Raw genomic sequence first — 21,457 nt, 5'->3', positions numbered from 1 at the left:
CCTAATTATCGTATAAGGGTCAATTCAGGCATCACCTTCTCTAGAAAGCATTTCCTGACAGCTCCTCCTCACATCTTCCACTAGTTCTATACCCCTTCTCCATGCTTTCATAATATCCTGGATAGACCTCTTTTCTTGTAATTACTCCACTGTATTTAAACTGTACTTTTCAGTCTCTCTCAATAGGCTATGACCCTAGAGTCTTTTATCTTCATAAAGTGTTTGGCACATTGTGGCTACTCATTACATATTTGTTGCATGAATGAATGAAGCAGTATATTTACGTAGTGGCTTTTCATTCACATTATAGCCTCTGGAAGCAACATTGACTGAAACAGGCCGCAAGAGTTCACCTCTGCTTCGGAGCACCCAGTACACAGGCTATTTAGGATCATTGCAGGGGCCCTTGAGAGGACTAGCCAAGCCAGAAATCATAAATTTTCAGTTCCTGCATCCTTAGGATGCTCCAGATTGATCTGTCCTTGAGGAAGAGTGGTGAATCTCTGTTCCTTAACTTGGTTTTATCAGGTCCTTGAAGTGATATCTACATCCCAAAAGTAAAAGAAGGTTCTTATAAGGACAAGAAACCTGAAGAATTGTGAATAGTGGCTGACCAGCTAATCAAAATTTCAAAGAATAATGAATTATTATTTACATAGATGTAACAATCTAAAGCTCACAGCTCAAATAAATAGAGTAGGGTAGACTCTGATATTCATGTTAAAACCATAAAATTTTTTATCCCTGGTGTTTTTGTCTGTTTTCTCCGCATTTCTATTATACTTTTCTTGTTTTTCCCTTTGCATGTGTTTATTATGTATTACCCTTCTCCCTTCTGTGTCTCTAGTTGGCTCCCCACTTCTACCTGTCTCTGCTCTTGTCTCTTTTTGGCATTTCTTCCTGTGGCCACATATAACTGAAAAATGTTTTAAAAACTACTGTTCTTACTTTATAAAGATTTCTGTTTCCTGTTCTTAATTTAAAAGCAGGGGGATGGAATTTACATTTTTTCTCTTTGTAGCCCTTTATTGATTTTGGCCATCTCAGATTCAGGGGTCCTACGGAGAAGAAATGTTTGCCCATTTCAAGTACAGCCCTTCAAGCCCATCTGAGCATCTGTAAGCGTGTCCTATTCCAATTGTACTTGAGTTTACCTGGCTTAGACTGCAGGCTATGGCCCATCCAACATCTGAAAAATCAACTCTGGAGTTAGTTTAACTTTTAAGTTATAGTACTTTAGAATTGAGAAAGACTTTAGATGCTATTTAATCTTAAAAATGAGGGAAACTGTGACCCAGAGAGGGCATGCAATTGCTCAGTCATGAAATTGGTAAATGACAGATCGAAGACCAGAGCCCAAGTCAGAGAAATTTATGTAATGGAAAAGTCATACTTACTTATATATTGGAATGCTCTACTAGGCTTCAAGAAGAAGGGAAGCCTCTGCCAAAGTCAGGGAAGTGTAATAAATAATAAAGTCCCTTAAAAGTGTTGGTCATATGGATCCAGGATCATAAATCCTGGAAGAGAAAATGTATCTGGTATGTGCTTGACATCAATGTGTATATGTGTGTATTTGTACAAATCTGTGTGATTCATTTGAATAATCCTCAACCTTATCTCCTTTAACAGTTCTCTTCTTCCCCATGGTATAGGAAAGGGCTACTACATAATGAATGCTTCAGTTTTTTTGACGTAACATTTTGTCATAAAGACTTGAAATAGTATTTCAAAGGCAGTACAGTTTAGGATAGCAGTTCCCACTAATAATTCCTTTTTGTCAGACTAGTGGAAGTCTCTTCACCTTGTTTGTTATTGGAAGGAATGCTGGGAGAATTTTGTCAAGGTAGCTATCACACAGAACTGATCATGCAGGAATTAGGAAGAGATCATTTTTCTAGTTATATTTTGGAAGGGAATCCAAAGAATGATGATACTGTCCTTGATTAATGTATCAAAGACATCAACTCTGAGAACATTAAAATACTCTAAATGACAAAAAAAAGGGACATTGGCCCCACAATGAGAACTGTTTGGGTTTTTTTTGTTTTTGAGTGATTTATCTTGAAATCAGGCATGTATGAACAGAGGCAGTGGGAATATCCAGTTTGAGTCTAGAAGTTCAAATAAAAAGGGAATGAGATAGTATGAGGTTCAAGAATGTTTTATAAAAATGAGGGTTACATGCAAGCCTTTTCTATAAGTATTAAACATTCCTTGTGTCACCTAGGTCCTCCTGATTTTCCCCACAGTATGGGAGTCAGAGTATCTGAATAGGCTGCTTACAGGTGCTGGTAGTGTGATGTGAATGTACTTAATCAGGCCTGAGTTGGGTACTCCTATTGTATTTTTCAGTCTGTAAAATAATACAGTGACCACCCTTTCTCAACGAAAAAACAACCTTTACCGTAGAAAAGTCTTTCTACTTTGGAAACTTATTGCATGTACTTTTGATTCTGTCACTTTGGTGTCTCTTAAACCCATCTGCCTCTCTCAGTCATGGCCACCATAGTCTTTGTTCAGACTTTCATATCTTTTCATCTGGATCTCTGCCACCCATATCCACATTGCTGCCAGAGCGTTTTTACTAATTAGATTGTTTATTTTCTGTTTAAAACCCTGCAGTAACACTCCGTGACCTTTAGGTAAACTTCAGATTCCTTAACATCTCATTTAAGATCTTTATGATCCATTTCTCATTAACCTCTGCAACCGTATCTGTCATTACTTCATGTTCTAGTCAAATTAAATTATCTGATGTTTCCTAATTTCTCATGCATCTGAGCCTTCATTTATGTTATCTCCTTTCCCTGGAATGTTTCCTTCTTAACTTACTTTTCCCTTGCTTGCTTCCTCTTACTCATCTTTCTAGACTTTGCTGAGGTATCATCTCCAGGGTGCCTTCCCTGATCACCTCTTCCTTCTCTCAGTACCCCATCCCATGTATTATAATCTTTAATTATTAGTTTGTCTTTCCTCTTAGACCCTCAACCACTTGAGGATGCAGATCATGGCTTTTTAAACTTGTATCCCTAGTATTAAGCACAGTGTTTGGCACGTAGTAGATGTTTGCTAAATGTTTGTTGGATAAATAAATTTCTTTTAAAAGATAAAAAGATCGTCTTCTATAGTGAAATAACCTCATAATCTTGTGGCCTAAAAACCTTTGAACTCATTTTGTCTCTCCATAAATTGAGGGCAAAGTTGTTACTACCGGGCTTCCCTGGTGGCGCAGTAGTTGAGGGTCTGCCTGCCGATGCAGGGGACACGGGTTCATGCCCCGGTCCGGGAGGATCCCACATGCTGCGGAGCGGCTGGGCCCGTGAGCCATTGCCGCTGAGCCTGCGCGAATGGAGCGTGTGCAATGGGAGAGGCCACAACAGTGAAAGGGGCCCGCGTACCACAAAAAAAAAAAAAAAAAAAGTTACTACCTTTATGTACTTGTTCAGTTAATTTGATGGATTGAAGCTGACTGCTGGTTTCATCTCAGGAAGTGGAAGTTTCCTGCTTCTTTCCCAGTCGAAATCGTGGCCAAAGCAGATTTATTCCTAGGCTAGGTTGGTTATTAAAGTTTTATTTACTTATAATCAATACACATTTACTGAGCGCTTGTGATGTGTCAGACTCTGGACTAGTTGCTGGATATTAATGATATGGTGACATAAGTCCTCATCCTCAAAGAAATGATAGTCTTATGAGCAAGTTCTTCACCTAGACTTTTGAGTCATTGTATGAATGAATTAAAGATGTAATAGTAGATAGTGTTTGTTTTTTTAATTAATTAATTAATTTTTTTAGCTGCATTGGGTCTTCATTGCTGCATGCAGCCTTTCTCTAGTTGCAGCGAGCGGGGCTACTCTTCGATGCGCGGGCTTCTCATTGCAGTGGCTTCTCTTGTTGCAGAGCACGGGCTCTAGGCATGTGGGCTTCAGTAGTTGTGGCTTGTGGGCTGAGTAGTTGTGGTTCACGGGCTCTAGAGAGCAGGCTCAGTAGTTTTGGTGCATGGGCTTCGTTGCTCCACGGCATGTGGGATCTTCCCGGACCAGGGCTCAAACCCGTGTCCCCTGCATTGGCAGGCGGATTCTTAACCACTGCGCCACCAGGGAAGTCCAGTTGGTAGTCTTTGAGTTCTAACATATTTGAATGAATCAGCCAACAGATGAACCATTTCTTTTCTGGTAATGAGGGTACTTTAGTAAGAGCTGGAGTTTGTGGGAGACACTACAGGCAGTTAGCTAGTAGATAATTTTTTTTTCAATTAAGTAGTATTTTCTTCTAAATTTGTTTGCTGTAGCTCCTGTCTCTTCTAAAGGTGGTTGACAACAGTACTCTAATAGACCAAATTAATTCTCTAGGAATAAAGTGTGTTTGAGATATGTACACACAAAAAATTCAGAGATTATTCATCCTTAGATGTGATGCTCTCTAATTTAATGCCTGATATTTCTTCTCCCTCTCTGTTCATTGTTAATTTATAAGTAGTTGTTTTTATTAGGAAATGTCATTCTTAGGTTCCTTCTCACATTTTTGCATGTGTGAACCAGCAGGAACTCTCCATGGCTCATTGATGAGAATACAGAGAAAATCATGTTAATCACATTCAAAAGTGAGCAGCACTGTCAGTTACTCTTCTTTGTTTTACAGAGATGAACGAAATCAGTCCATCATTGTAAGTGGAGAGTCTGGGGCAGGAAAAACAGTTTCAGCTAAGTATGCCATGCGATACTTTGCAACTGTAAGTGGTTCCGCCAGTGAAGCCAATGTTGAGGAAAAGGTGTTGGCATCCAACCCCATCATGGAGGTAAGGCCATAGCGTTCTTACTATATTCTCTCATTAAGAAACAGGCTCAAAAAATTGATTGATACAGCACATGTCAGAAAGTCTAGGATCTCTCAACCAGTAATAGTAGGAAAGTACTTTTCTGGATGTTAGTGAGAGATCTAGGAAAAGTAAAAATTCAGTAAGGTAGACATTTTGAGTAAAGTCTAGCTATAGAGGAAGCTACTTTATTCCATAAACCTGCATTTTTAACCTACCATTGGATTGTTGCCTCCAAGTAGCTGGCAATGGCACTTCATTTCCTAAAGTTTCTTTTCTCCCAGTTAATTGACTTGTATCTATTGCTCCTTATACTGGAAGTATAAGTTACTCCTTTTCCCACAATGCTGAGCTTATTTAAGCTCTTTCTAAAATACAGGATTCACTGTGCTCAAGCATGAATGAGTTTCATTATTCCTTTGCCCGCATTTCATTTTCTGTACTTAGTCCAACCTGTTTAGCTATAAGTTTTTACATTTTTCCAGATACGAACTATAAACTTAAATATAATCTTGAAAGCATTTTTCTGCTTGTTTCTGTCAAGCATATCACACAGCTTTAGTTTAGAAAAAGAAATTCAATAATATAAATCCTTGGAAAAGGAAGATCTGTGAAAGGATATCCTTTCAAAAGTGGACTACGTATACAAAGTAGACATGCTCATGCCAAAGAAAACAGACCTTTTTGTGTGAGAATTTGAGTATTTTAGGATTTGTAATTAGAGAATTATTTGTGTATTAATATGATTTTAGGAAACTTACCTTTTTGTAAGTATTCCCATTAAATGGAGAAAATAAGTCTCAATAAATGGAGAGAAATTACTTTGGGCATTGAGAAACAAACCTTTCTTAATAAAAACCCAAGTCAGCATTCTTTATTCCTGTTTTTTTTCCTTTGTCAAGCCTTACATGTCACCCAAACACAGATGGCGTTTAGGACTGGCTTGGTGCACCCGTGGTGCAAGTGGTTTTCGCACTGATCAGTCCAGAGGTAATTGTGCCTGGTGTGCAGTGCTGTGTGTGACACTTCAGAATAGTATGCTGTGACCCCTTGCCCACAGGGCTGCCCTCTAGTGCAGCATGACTTCTGTTCTTGGGATTAAGAAAATAAGAGATGCTGGGGAAGTTAAGAGCCTCCTGGGCTGGGTGACCTATGGAAAGAGAACTGGAAATGTCTTCTGAAATAACGCAGACAGGAGAAAGCAGATGCTTATGCCAAAAGAGAGTAATAAAGATTTTAAGCAAATATTAAGATTTTGAAAGAATTTAAGCTACAGATATAGTGGTGGATCCCACTTGTGTTAATATTGCGAAAATATAATCTGTATAGCCAGTTTCTGATTTCGGTTCAGAAAACAACAGGGCTTTCCTTTCTACCATTATTTTGACTGTTTTTGATCATAACAACAAATTCTTGGTATTTGGCAGTAGTTTAGGCCATTCTTAGTCCCTAATGTTAGAAGATCCCAGAGTCTTGATTATGAACGCATCAGGAAATCTCATTTCTCCTAGGCCTAGACCATATAATAACATAACTCTGGAATACGTCAAGTTGAATGAACTATTTTATGACCTTGCTATAGTCTTGTTCAAAAACTAGCTATACTGTTTTTTCTACAACGCAGATTTGAGTTGTGTTAGTAGGAGTGATATTAAAAATTTGGAATGACTACAGATACTACTTTTTAATATGCAGTTATAAGGAATTTACCCTGTTTGCTAGGATGAACAAAAAAAGTTAAAGACAGCAGTTATACATTTTTAAAAAATTTAGGAAAAAAAATTTTTTTAAAGACAGTAGTTATACTTAGCTACTTCACGCTATATTATTTAGTTTCTCTACAAAAATCTGGATTTAGAAAATTTGTTAAAGAGAGAACTAATTTTCAACAGCTACAAATGAGGGCATCCCAACTTGAAAGATTAAAATGGAATGTAGGGCTGAAGAATGGTGACAAAGGGTTTGCAGTTACAGGAAGAAAATATAGGTAAAATATTGAATATGTGGCCTAGAAAATTTGTAGCTTTTAAACCTGCCTCAAGATTATGTCTCTGGAGGCATGGACATATACACTACCAAACGTAAGGTAGATAGCTAGTGGGAAGCAGCCGCATAGCACAGGGAGATCAGCTCAGTGCTTTGTGACCACCTAGAGGGGTGGGATAGGGAGGGTGGGAGGGAGGGAGACGCAAGAGGGAAGAGATATGGGAACATATGTATATGTATAACTGATTCACTTTGATATAAAGCAGAAACTAGCACACCATTGTAAAGCAATTATACTCCAATAAGGATGTAAAAAAAAAAAAAGATTATGTCTCTATATCAGAGCCCTTTACTGTGATGTCAAGAAAGGAATGTCTGGGTCTCCAGTGATCATGAACATCCCACACCTTGAGCATCACAGCCCAGTGGCGTATGGGATTTGCACATTATCCTTTAGAAAGCAAGCTCCTCATCCTCGTCATAGGCTCCTTTTGCAAAATACAAATAATGTACAGTGAAATAAATGATTCTCTTTTACTCTATTTTATGACATTTTCCTTTTCATCCTTTTTTCCTAGAAATTTTCATCCTAAGATGGGGACAGGGAAGATGTTGGGGGCACACTGGGTCTTTTTTTTTTTTTTAATTTTAATTAATTAATTTATTTTTGGCTGTGTTGGGTCTTTGTTGCTGTGCGCAGGCTTTCTCTAGTTGCAGTGAGTGGGGGCTACTCATCGTTGCAGTGCACGGGCTTCTCATTGCGTTGGCTTCTCTCGTTGCAGAGCATGGGTTCTAGGCACACGGGCTTCAGTAGTTGTGGCTCGTGGGCTCAGTAGTTGTGGCTTACGGGCTCTAGAGCGCAGGCTCAGTAGTTGTGGCTCACGGGCTTAGTTGCTCCGCGGCACGTGGGATCTTCCCAGACCAGGGATCAAACCCATGTCCCCTGCATTGGCAGGCGGATTCTTAACCTCTGCACCACCAGGGAAGGCCCCACACTGGGTCTTAATAGTGTTATTTCCTCTTCAATGACTGTAGTTGAAGATTTTCATCTCCATTTAGTAAAGAAGAATAATTCACTCAACATTTCTCTGAAATCAGTAGTAAAATCAAGACCACAAAACTTCTTTCCTTTAACAATTTCTTGCTGTTTGAAATGAAAATAGCATTAGGGAGGCTGTTATAAATATAGTACTTATAAGGCAGAGGGAGCAATTAGGGGGAATGAACAAAATAAATGAATAAATGAATAAACATCATTTATATACAGAACCTTCTTTCCATATTGGGTTAAAGGCTTAGAATCATAGAGTTTTATTTTTGAAAGGGACCCTAGAGCTCATCTATTCCAGTCAGTTTACACCTGGGGACACTAATGCTCCTTAGAGGATTAAATGATGACAAGTTAGTGCTAGGCCCTCGTGTGATACCCAGATCTTCAGACTTCTATTTCATTTACTCCTTCTACCATTCTTTGCTATATGTTTATATACCTTGTACTCAAAGACAAAAGGGTTTGTTTCAACTCTGGCCTGCTCACTTCTTCTCACAGAGTGTAGTATTATCTTGGCAGGTTGGCCACTCTGATCCCCACTGTAAGTAGATTGGGGCAGGGGGAATGACATATGGAAGTTGGGATAAGAGTCTGGGAAGGAGGAGAAGCTGTGGACCACCCTCCCCTAACTTGCTTAGTTGCTGGGGGAAAGTGCTTAGGACAGTGCCTGGTAAACACTCAGTAATTATTACTGCTGCTGCCACTGCTACTACATGTAACCCTTCATCTGCTCTTTGACAGAATATGTTGTGCTGAAAGAAAATTTCACGTTTATTTTCTAAACAAAATAAAAATAATGGGAATATACGGAGACTTTTTGTTGTGCTTTTTGTAATATCAAGTTTTGCTGGGAAAATATTCTTTCAATCTATAATGTTAATCTGAAAGTTAGCAGTGTTCTCATTGCCAAAACAGAATAGGGTAATACATGCCTTATATTTCAGAAAGTGAAAGTACGTTTTCTTTGATTGATCAGAGAATCTAATGTGTTGACTTTTATGGCTCTGTTACTACTGTTTTCATCACTTGTGTTTGTATTGCTTTTTTTTTTTGTATTGCTTTCTTAATGCTCCAGAGCATTTTCATATCTTTCTCTCTGCTGTGGTTTCAATATACTAATCCTAATAGTCACAGGCTTTGCGCAGTGAAAGATATTAATTGTATGAAATTATCTTATTAAGCATTTAATTTATGCAATATGTTAATACTTGCTTTTCTAACTACAGCATGTTTTTTGCTTTGCTTTGAAAGAAAAATTTATAGACGCATGTTACCTAAATCAGAAAGCAGTGCATATTCAATTAAAATTTTTAGGATTATATGAAAAATTTAGCAGAAAGTTACATTCTCTGCATTCTTTAGCAGATGTCTTGCAAGTTAGATACAACTATCAAAATCCAAAGCCAAATTTTACTGTCTCTGGTTTCTGAAAATGGCTTTGAATTAAGTGGGTAATTACTAACACTCCACTAATAAGCAGTCCAGCTGGGCCTACTGGCTAAAGAGACCCTGAACACCAAAGCAATATTTCCAGGAAAATATTAATTTGTCTTAACCAGCTTATTTACATAAAACAGACTAAGTTTTTCAAGAAACCAAACCCTGTTATTTAACTAAGAGGGCTTGTGCCTAGGCAGCCCCTGGTCCCATCCGTTCATTTCCTTTGTTGACATGAATGAGTATGTTCCATACCACAAATGGTGGATGAAGACCTCCCAGGCACTGGGCTCGAGTCTGCTGTTCCTGAAAATAATCTGTGCGAGAATAACAAGGCCGATACGGACTATTACTGTATACCTGTGTGGTTGTGCAGTGAGTAAAGCATACAGTTGTGCCTGCAGGGGCCAAACTGGTTCTGTTTTTAAAAGAATCAATTTTAAAGGGTTGTGTTCTTTCTCTCCCTGAACAAATCTGTAAATGTCAGGGCATGAATTGCACTTCTAAAATCTTATTGTTTTCCCTTTGTCTCTTAGTCAATCGGAAATGCTAAGACAACCAGGAATGATAATAGCAGCCGTTTTGGGAAGTACATTGAGATTGGTTTTGATAAGAGACATCGAATCATTGGTGCCAATATGAGAACTTACCTTTTAGAGAAATCCAGAGTGGTGTTCCAGGTAAGCCGGGCAGGTATACATATAGATTGCATAAAATTCCAGAGCTCGTGTTTGTTGGTGTGCATTTTATTCCCAGATGTTCTTGAGCATGTTATGACAATATTACTGCAATATTACTGCAAACCACACTTGGACTGGAACATGTAAAACAGTGCCTATCAGAGGGTACCCCTTAGACTAATAGTCTTTGGGACTGGGCACTGATTTAGGTTTAATGGTTTTGACTGTTTCCTCCAAATGCTTGTAGGAAAAGCTTAGTTAAGAAGAGGCGCTATTAGTTTAGTCTTGTCTGTCACATTTCCCAATTGATGGGGACGACATTGGTCTATGCTTCAGTGAGTTACAGTTTAAACTCAGTTCAAGAAGAAAAAAATTATCCTTGTCCTTCTTCCTTCCTTCTTCTCTCAGAATGTGATACTGTTTAGATAGAATAATGAGGGTTAAAAGGTCTTCACAACTCAGTTGTGAACTACTGTCAAAGAACACACTCAAGTGTATGGATCAGTGCCAGACTTGCATTTGCACATATGCTCTTACTCCTTTTCGGGGGGCGGGGATCTCAGTTCCCCAACGAGGACTAAACCCAGGCCACGGCAGTGAAAGCCCAGAATCCTCACCAGGGAACTTACTCCTTTTTTATTTGTAAATGGGAAGTACTACACATTACAGCACCGGCAGGTGTGCGTTCACATGTTTATAGGTATACTCAGGGAATGTGGACTTATCATTGGAAAACTCCCCATATAGGACTCCTGGTGACCCACTGCATGCTGAGATGGGGTTCCTGTAGTCCCTTAACTAGATGATCACCATACTGAGGTTCAAATAGCCCTGGCACCGCCATGTAGCAGAGTCTACAATTTCCATTGCACAAGTGTCTTAAGGCTTTGAAACTGCCTGGGACATACTGAGAGTCATGAGTTTGGGCAGCCTAGAGCTACCCTGGCTTTGACTTTGGGGGTGTGCCTGATTTGTGGCTACCTAAATGTAATACCTGATTTGTATAGTGAAGGAATAGTCACCCTCCTCCATTGTTCTAATATCTAGATACATGCAGAGCTGTGTTACTGTGCACACATGTATACTTGAACAGGTCCAAAAAAAATGGTTAGTAGCAGAGGAAACAATGGGGGAAATATATGGAGATCTAAGAGAAGATTGAGTCTAAATAGTACAGATTGGATTGATAGGTAGACGATTAAAGGGAAAATGGGTATGGTGACCAGAGGGTAATGGTGCTTAAGACAGAATGTTAAGGCCTAGTTCTTATTGTCTTGTCTAGAAACTTTGAAGCAATTCTAGCTGTTCCCCAGCACACAGGGCTATATAATATTGTGGGTGTTTGGTTATATCAAAGTGAGTCAAACAGTCAGAAAGAGCATACTTGATATTGTCCTTCGTGTACAAAGATGACCAAAGCATTTCTGCAGATCCCCCTGCTTTTCTAGTTGTCTGTGTACTGAAACCCCTGACCTCTTGCCTATTCATGCTTGTGGTCATTGGTATATTGTTAATTTGTTTAGTGTATTCTGTGCACTAAATACAGAAAACTAAGTTTTCTTTACCAGACACCAGCCCCTGTTGGGCATCAAACCTGACCTTGGCCTTACTTGCTCTATTCTTCAGTTAACTGAATACACTGCAGAATTCAAGGATATGACAATAGAGTATAATAATATTGTATAAACAATATGATTACAACTGTATTTTTAAAGTATATATGTGGAAAAAGACTGTCAGAAAATAGTAAGAAATGATCTTAGCGTTGTACATGATTTATTTTCTATTTAAAAAATTTTTTATTTATTTTTAAATATATAAACTGAAATGATATGGACGATGTAGTGCATTTAAGGATTTCTTACAAACAGCTACAGTACATATGGCAAAAATGGGATTTTTTTTTTTCTAGTCAGAAGTCTTAGGAAGACCATGAATCTAAGAAAATACTGTGAGAAAATATTGAGTGTTGCAGGGAAAAAAATAAAAAGGTTTTAGCTTGCTCCAGAGGCACTGATCTCTTATGACAGTGCCATAGAGCAAGCTGTTCACTAGTTCAAAAAGCATTACTATCAGGTATATTATTTTGAATGTGACCAACAGATACACACTCACACAGATGCACATAGCTAATAAATCACAAGGTTTAATAATCATCGATATGTATTAGGAAATTTGGGAGAGGACAGTTTATTTCATCAAATAATTAAAATTTTATTTTTATGATTGAATTTTCTGGGTTTTAGATTAAAATGCTGTAATTGAAAACTCTTCTTTTTTCAAAGGCAGAAGAGGAGAGAAACTATCATATCTTCTATCAGCTTTGTGCCTCAGCAAGGTTACCTGAATTTAAAATGCTGCGATTAGGTATGAATATGGCACTAGATTTATTGTGCTGGTATTGTCTTGTGTTAAGTTCTGAGTTCACAAATTTACTTCTTAAAAAGGAGATTATCTCATACTGAAATATTTATGGGTGAAATGATAAGAGGCCTACAGTTGGCTTCAAGATAACTCATGGGATGAGGAAGTGGTGAGTGGCCGTATAAATGGAACAAGATTGGCCTTGAGTTGATACTTGTTTAAGATGAGTGATGAGTACACAAGGGCTCATTATACTAGTTTCTGTACTTTTCTATATGTTTGAAATTTGCCTTGATTAAAAGGGAAAAAAATGTAAAGGAGTTTACGTGGTGGAAATCTATGCAGTTCCATAGGTGGAACTCTATGAAGAAGGGAGTGAAGCGTTTGAAGAAATTATCCTAGCCTGTAGATTGGAATAAAACCTTTAGGAAAGGACTATTCATGTCACAAATTCTGCAAACATTTCACTCCATTATTTAATTTTGAGTCTTGTATTACAATATAACTAAAAACACAGGAAGTCAAATTTCAGACTCTATACACTTAATTGTGCTGTCACTGCCTCTAATTCAGAGTGGACATAAGGGTAGAAGTCAAGGCCTTTTCATAGACTGCACATCTTTTAAAAAATTTTCCTTAATTGCAGGAGACGCAAATAACTTTCATTACACGAAGCAAGGTGGCAGTCCTGTGATTGAAGGAGTAGATGATGCCAAGGAGATGGCACAAACCAGGCAGGCCTGCACTTTGCTAGGTATGTAATCTTATTCTTGAACTTTTAGAAGAAATAGCTTTTTGACTCGAGCAACCTTTGATTGGAATATTGGCTTAGCTTCATATTAAGTAGTGAGAATTGTTGAGAGATTTAACATCCATTTTTGGTGTTTTGTTTTTAATTTATTTTTAGATTCTTTATAAAACACAGTTGGACAGCAGATGAGTACAGTGTTTCTCTTGGAGGTGATGGGGACTGTACTGAAATTAGGTTATGGTGATGGTTGCACAACTCTGTAAATTTACTAAAAACCATTGAATTGCATATTTAAAATGGATAAATTTTATGGTATGCAAATTATTCCTCAGTAAAGCTATTTAAAACATACATTCGAGGGCTTCCCTGGTGGCGCAGTGGTTAAGAATCTGCCTGTCAATGCTGGGGACACAGGTTCGAGCCTTGGGCTGGAAAGATCCCACATGCCGCAGAGCAACTAAGCCCATGCGCCACGACTACTGAGCCCACGTGCTGCAACTACTGAAGCCCACACACCTAGAGCCCGTGCTCCGCAACAAGAGAAGCCACCATAATGAGAAGCCCGCACACCGCAACGAAGAGTAGCCCCCGCTCGCCACAAGTAGAGAAAGCCCATGTGCGGCAACAAAGACCCAGTGCAGCCAAAAATAAAATAAATAAGTTTATTAAAAATAATACATTGAAGGCATCAGGGGTTGTGGGACTGTTTACTTAAATTTTTACAAAATCTGAAAGCTAGAGCCAAATGAAATGGGTTTCTATATAGAAACTCATGTTTTATAGGATTTTTTTGTGTTTGTTTTTTCGATTTGGGTGTCTTTTGTGGCCTGGAAATGTGGTTGAGCTGGCTTGGTGACAAAATACTGTATTACATGTAGTTTATTCTGTTTCTGAAATAGCTCATGTCACTGTCTTGTTTCTGTATTTAAAAAAATATTGGATCTACATATAAATAAATTGACCTTTAGAAATGTACTTATATAACTTTTAGTGTTGAATTATTTATTTAAAATCTTCAGAATATGAACAATTCTAAAGTCATATATTGGTACTTTGAGGAGTAACCTGAGGTGAGTTAATTTAATTTAAAAGCATTGCTAATCAGAGTATGGTCCAGGACCACTATGGAGCTTGCAAAAATTTAGAATCTCAGACCCCATCTCAGACCTACTAAACCAGAATCTGCATTTTAACCAGATCCATTGGTGATTCATATGCATATTATAGTTTGAGAAACACTGCTTTACTTCCGGGGCTAATTCTGTTTGTAAATAGAAAATTGCAAATTTGAAAAAGCCATAATTCAGGAGATGGCAGAAACATTCCTTGTAAGATGACTGTCTATTACTCTGTATATAGTTACATATTTGGAAATCATTTTACTATTTTTACTCGAATATAATTTATATGTAGTATTCTGGAAAAATCTTACCTTATTGAAAAATGAAGCCCGAGCTGGTAAAATACCAAGGGCTGTCCAGCTTTCTCATCCTGCCTGATCCTTCAGGTCCTGTTCTAATGCTGTGTTTAGATACTCGCTCATCAGGCTGGAGTGCAACACCAGCCTGAGCACTTCTAATCTTGGCGTCTCTTTGACTTATAGTTGGTCTGTAGTTAGAAGAAGTAATTAAATAATCTGACTTAAAACAGCCTTATTGGGCTACAACTTGCATTTGGAGTAGAGATAAATAGAAAAGGTAATAATGTTAATGAGATACTTAAATTCATTGTGTGACAGTGATGGTGATAGTTTGTTTAGCACCTACCATGTGTCACATAGTGTGTTAAGTTTACTATGTGCATTTTCTTATTTAATGTTTACAAACTCCCTTTGAGATAGTCCCTATTGTCCCTGTATCTCAAATGAGAAAACAGAAGAATAGAAGGGTGAAGTTACCTGCCAATGTCAGATGGCAGGTCAGGAGCAGAGCCAGGCCTCAAGCTGAGGTCTGTCTCATTCCACAGCCCATGCTCTCAACCATAATGCTAAAGCGCATTATGTGTTAATGTCAACAAAGATGAAAGTGTTGTTAACTATGACACATTATAATGTGTACAACATCTGGCATTATTCAAGGGTTAAAGATGGGCTTAAAATTGTCTGCTATAATTGTTTAGTTCCTGTTCTGAAATTGATCACTTGTTCATTTACTCTGCTGTTTCAGGAATTAGTGAATCTTATCAGATGGGAATTTTCCGAATACTTGCTGGCATCCTTCACTTAGGCAATGTTGGATTTATGTCTCGAGATTCCGACAGCTGCACAATCCCTGTAAGTTCAGAGCAAGCTTCGTGTGATGACAGTTGATTTATATTTTAGTTTTGTTGATTCTTTATGGAAACCATGTGTTTGAAGTCTCTCTATTAACTAACATTAGTAACTATCAGAGAGGTAATTATTAGACAGATACACTATGCAGAGTAGAATCTTGAATTGTAAACAAAGAAAAGTGGATTCAGATCCCTGGTGCAGAGTGATTGGGGTGGGGGGCGCGGAGGGAGGGGAGGAGAGAACTTGGATATATGTCTGATAAACAGCAGTGGGAAATATTAGATGTGAAAGTTGGATTGGTGAGACTAGAGAGAAGGGCTCATTTGGCCCGTGGCTCACATAGCAGAATTGGTAAGTTCATTTGTCTCCTCAGCTGTGGAAATGTAATATGGTTTAAAAGTTACTGAAGAAACTGTTAAAAGTGGTTACTCCTGGGAAGAAGAATTAGATGGCTGGGGAGATAGGGCATCTTCACTATGATTTATATATTCTTCCGCACATAGTGATAACTACACACTGAGCATTAAAATTCAGTTCATTTGTTTAAACTGTAACAAAACCTGACAGTCTCAGATTGTTCTCATTGGGCATTTGTGATTTGTGGTATTTTCTGATCACCACCATCAAAGATCACACACATACACACACTCACACTTACACACACGTACATATACAGTATATATTAGGTATTTTTAACTTTATTAAAATGGAGGCAGTTTTAATATAATTCTTTTTCCATCCTGCTTCCTCAAGGAGTATAATAGGAAACAATTTTGAGATTTATGTTTCACTCTTAGGACACCCAAGTTGATATTTGCAAATCTACATGTAGATTAATTCATGTGACTTAAATTTGGGTAAATTAGACTTTAGTTTTGAAATACGTGTTTCAGTGTCTCTGCCTGGGTTCAATTCCAACTTTACTATTTACTCTCTCTGTTTTGGGGTGAGTTACTTAGCTTTTCTGAACCTCAGTTTGCTCATCTGTAAAATGAAAGAGACTTTCTTTTCTAGCAGTTTTGGACTGGTTGCTCTGATTGAGCTTCATGCTGGATAAATTATATTTTAAAATCTTTTTAATAAATACATAAGAACTTCTCAGAGGCCATAAACTGAGTGAAAACAGGAACTCAGAGAATGAAGCAGAACTCTGAAACTAAGACTCACTTGGAGGGCGTTTGCTGAACCCAGTGACGTTGAGCTTCAGTTTTCATAGCCAAATGGGGTGCAGAAGACAAAAAAACAAAGCCTAGGACTCGTATAAACAGGGGAACAGGAAGGAAAACTTCTGGCTAAAGCTGAGACCCTAAATGAGGAATTTGCTCACCACACTCTCCAAGAGTACAAAGAAAAAGCAAGTCTCAAAGCTAAGTGGAGGGGGAAAATATAGTTCCTTAAAAAGTTATAACAATAAACTGACCCTCACACATACTTCCCAGTCTGATTTCATAGTTCCCGGATGGTCCTCAAAAGCCACATACACAAAACTTAGTTTAAATTGGTCCTGGATTGGTAGTGCCCTGGATGCCTGGCAGAAGCAAATGCAAATCCACCTTCAATCCAGGACTCAACAGAGTCCCAGAAGAAAAGTTACAAGAGATATTGGCTCACAGTCAAAAATCTCAAATCCCATGGTAAAACAAAATAGAGCTAGGTGAAACAACAGAGAACAGAGTCAAACCTACTAATAATGCTGAAAGAAATTAATAGCATATTTGACACAACTGAGTAGGGAAGTGATGAGCTGGAAGACAGAAGTGAAGAAATGGTGCAACATGGGCCCCAAGCTGGAGCCCTTAACAATAGTTAAAAGACACTGAAGGATGGAGTAATAAAATCTAATTTTAATATAATGAGAATTCCTAAGGGAGAGAAAGAAGAGAATGAGGCAGACATAATGTTTGAAGAGGTAATTACTAACAAATTTCAGAACTTGTGAAAATGACACTACACCACAGATTTGGAAAGGCCAAAAAATCCCAGTTAGGATAAATAAAAAGAAATCCACACCTAGGCACACCGTAATGCTACCAGAGGCGAAGAGAAAAATCTTGAAACAGGAGAGAAATAAGACATACTACTCTTGAAGTAGCAATTAAACTGATAGCTCACTTGCCAACTGCAGTAATAGGAGCCAGAAAACAGGGGGCTATCATCAGTGTTCTAGAGTAAATAACTACTAACTTAGAACTGCATATCCAGTAAACATACCTTTCTACAATGAGGAAAAAAACAGAGGTGTTTTCAGACAAATAGAAACTTGTGAGAATTTGTCACCAATAGGCCCTCACTAAAGGAAATATTAAAAGACATAGTTTAGGCAGAAGGAAAGGGATCCAGATACAAGATCTAAAATTCCAGAAGAAATGGTGAATCAATAAACTAGTAAAGGGCTTCCCTGGTGGCGCAGTGGTTGGGAATGTGCCTGCCAATGCAGGGGACACAGGTTTGAGCCCTGGTCCGGGAAGATCCCACATGCCACGGAGCAGCTAGGCCCATGAGCCACAAGTACTGAAGCCCGTGCACCTAGAGCCCATGCTTTGCAACGGGAGAGGCAACCACAATGAGAGGCCCACGCACTGTGGCAGGGAGTGGCCTTGGCTCGCCACAACTGGAGAGGGCCCACACGTAGCAGCGAAGACCCAACACAGCCATAAATAAATAAAATGTTTTTAAAATAAATAAACTAGTAAAGTATGGGCAAATGTAGATAAAATTTGATTAATTAAAAGAATAATAATGATGACTAGTGTATTGGGCCACAAAATACTTATTCATTACAGAGGGAAAGGTAGTGGAGAAACCTGGCAGCTACTCCCTTAACCAAGCAACCAGTCAGCATCACATGAGTTCTGATGCAGCACCCTGAGGAGGGTGCCACATCACTTCTCTAGCATTCCGGCCAAAAAGGCATGGCCCAAATCTGAGGCAACATAATACAGACCCAAACTGAGAGACATACTATTCTTCTAAAATGTCAAGTTCTCAAAAGACAAAAAAAAAAGAGTGAAGAGCTATTCAAATTAAAGGTGATTAATGAAACAAGATGACTAAATTCAATGTATAAACCTAGATTGGATCCTGGACCACAGAAATGTGGCCCCCCCCCAGCCCGCCCTCAGAGGACATTATTAGGTCAATCAGCAAAATCTGAATTAGATCTGCAGGCTAGGTAATAGGGTTGTATCATTGCTGATTTCCTGATTTTACTCACTATACTATAGTTTTATAAGATAATGTTTTTGGATTTTAGGAAATAAACAGTGAAATATTTAGAACCAAAAGGGCATTATGTTTGTAACATGCTCTCAAAAGGTTCTGAAAAAATAACATGTATGTATATGTACGTGAAAGAGCGAGAAAGAGAATGATGCAAGCCAACTTGGTAGAATATTAATATTTAGGGAATCTGGGTGAAGGGAATTCTTAGTACTCTTCTTGCAACTTTTCTGTTAGTCTGAAATTAGTTCAAAATAAAAAGTTTAAAAAAAATAAAGTGAATCACCAGGCCCTCCTTCCCTGCAAAAAGATGGAACTAAAGTACTGGATAACAAAGCTTATAGATTGGGATGGAGTGTTTGGAGTTTGTGTTAGTTAATTACACTAAGTTAACTAATGTAACTTAATGCTTCTATCATAAAAATAGAAACAGAAGGTAAACCTTTCGAACTAGTAGAGAGAAAAATTAACTGAAAAAAATAATCCAAATATAGCAAGAGAGATAGAGAAAATTTTAGAAAAGGTGGGACAAGTAAAGGCACAAAAGAAGGTAGAAATAATTACAAATGAACCACTGTTTCAGCTAATATGGATTGTCAGACTGGTTTTAGAATTCAGGTATGTACTTTTGAAAGATGCATTCCTAACACATAAAGATACAGATAGTTCGAAAGTAAAAGGTTTAGAAAACACACACCATAATAGCTAGAAAAAAACTGGCAGACCTGTATTGATACTGGACAACAAAGACTTTGAGGCCAAAAGCAATACTGGAGATAGAGTCACTATGTATTTTTATTTTGAATTTTATTTATTTATTTATACAGCAGGTTCTTATTAGTCATCCATTTTATACATATCAGTGTATACATGTCAATCCCAATCTCCCAATTCATCACACACACACACACACACACACACACACACACACACACACACACACACACACACCACTTTGCCCCGTTGGTGTCCATACATTTGTTCTTTGCATCTGTGTCTCAATTTCTGCCTTGCAAACTGGTTCATCTGTACCATTTAACTAGGTTCCACATATATGCGTTAATATATGATACTTGTTTTTCTCTTTCTGACTTACTTCACTCTGTATGACAGTCTCTAGATCCATCCACGTCTCTACAAATGACCCAATTTCGTTCTTTTTTATGGCTGAGTAATATTCCATTGTATATATGTACCACATCTTCTTTATCCATTCATCTGTCGATGGGCGTTTAGGTTGCTTCCATGTCCTGGCTATTGTAAATAGTGCTGCATTGAACATTGGGGTACATGTGTCTTTTTGAATTATGGTTTTCTCAGGGTGTATGCCCAGTAGTGGGATTGCTGGGTCATATGGTAATTCTATTTTTAGTTTTTTAAGGAACCTCCATACTATTCTCCATTGTAGCTGTATCAATTTACATTCCCACCAACAGTACAAGAGGGTTCCCTTTTCTCAACACCCTCTCCAGCATTTGTTTTTTGTAGATTTTCTGATGATGCCCATTCTAACTCGTGTGAGATGATACCTCATTGTAGATTTGATTTGCATTTCTCTAATAATTAGTGATGTTGAGCAGCTTTTCATGTGCTTCTTGGCCACCTGTATGTCTTCTTTGGAGAAATGTCCATTTAGGTGTTCTGCCCATTTTGGATTGGGTTGTTTGTTTCTTTAATATTGAGCTGCATGAGCTGTTTATATATTTTGGAGATGAATCCTTTGTCCATTGATTCGTTTGCAAATACTTTCTCCCATTCTGAGGGATGTCTTTTCGTCTTGTTTATGGTTTCCTTTGCCGTGCAAAAGCTTTGAAGTTTCATTAGGTCCCATTTGTTTATTTTTGTTTTTATTTCCATTACTCTAGGAGGTGGACCAAAAAAGATCTTGCTGTGATTTATGTCAAAGAGTTCTTCCTGTGTTTTCCTCTAAGAGTTTATAGTGTCAGGTCTTAGATTTAGGTCTCTAATCCATTTTGAGTTTATTTTTGTGTATGGGGTTAGGGAGTGTTCTAATTTCATTCTTTTACATGTAGCTGTCCAGTTCTCCCAGCACCACTTATTGAAGAGGCTGTCTTCTCTCCATTGTATATCCTTGCCTCCTTTGTCACAGATTAGTTGACCACAGATGTGTGGGTTTATCTCTGGGCTTTCTATCCTGTTCCATTGATCTATATTTCTGTTTTTGTGCCAGTACCATATTATCTTGATTACTATAGCTTTGTAGTATAGTCTGAAGTCCGGGAGCCTTATTCCTCCAGCTCTGTTCTTTTCCCTCAAGACTGCTTTGGCTATTCGGGGTCTTTTGTGTCTCCACACAAATTTTAAGATTTTTTGTTCTAGTTCTGTAAAAAACGCCATTGGTAATTTGATGGGGATTGCACTGAATCTGTAGATCGCTTTGGGTAGTATAGTCACTTTCACAGTGTTGATTCTTCCAATCCAAGAACATGGTATATCTCTCCATCTGTTGGTATCATCTTTAATTTCTTTCATCAGTGTCATATAATTTTCTGCATACAGGTCTTTTGTCTCTCTAGGTAGGTTTATTCCTAGGTATTCTATTCTTTTTGTTAAAAATGGGAGTGTTTCCTTAACTTCTCTTTCAGATTTTTCATCATTAGTATATAGGAATGCAAGAGATTTCTGTGCATGAATTTTTTATCCTGCAACTTTACCAAATTCATTAATTAGCTCTAGTAGTTTTCTGGTGGCATCTTTTTCTCTACCTATAGTATCATGTCATCTGCAAACAGTGACAGTGTTACTCCTTCTTTTCCAATTTGTATTCCTTTTATTTCTTTCTCTTCTCTGATTGCTGTGGCTAGGACTTCCAAAACTATGCTGAATAATAGTGGTGAGAGTGGACATCCTTGCCTTG

At 38.0% G+C, this 21,457-nt stretch overlaps 1 protein-coding gene across 4 annotated transcripts in view; it reads left to right on the top strand.

Moving 5' to 3' along the window:
• The window catches only part of MYO5A (myosin VA), a 120,110-nt gene that overhangs the window by 10,245 nt on the left and 88,408 nt on the right, over nt 1-21,457 (top strand). For all 4 annotated transcript variants that reach the window (XM_065901104.1, XM_065901125.1, XM_065901118.1 and 1 more), the window contains exons 4-8: nt 4,645-4,801; nt 9,830-9,973; nt 12,259-12,340; nt 12,984-13,091; nt 15,254-15,360. In XM_065901104.1, coding sequence (XP_065757176.1) covers nt 4,645-4,801; nt 9,830-9,973; nt 12,259-12,340; nt 12,984-13,091; nt 15,254-15,360 — 598 coding nt within the window. The remainder of the gene's footprint in view (nt 1-4,644; nt 4,802-9,829; nt 9,974-12,258; nt 12,341-12,983; nt 13,092-15,253; nt 15,361-21,457) is intronic.

Source organism: Phocoena phocoena, chromosome 2, assembly GCF_963924675.1.
Source record: "Phocoena phocoena chromosome 2, mPhoPho1.1, whole genome shotgun sequence".
Lineage (NCBI taxonomy): Eukaryota > Metazoa > Chordata > Mammalia > Artiodactyla > Phocoenidae > Phocoena > Phocoena phocoena.
Note: the sequence above shows the minus strand (reverse complement) of the source record. Positions and strands in the feature narration are given on the sequence as shown.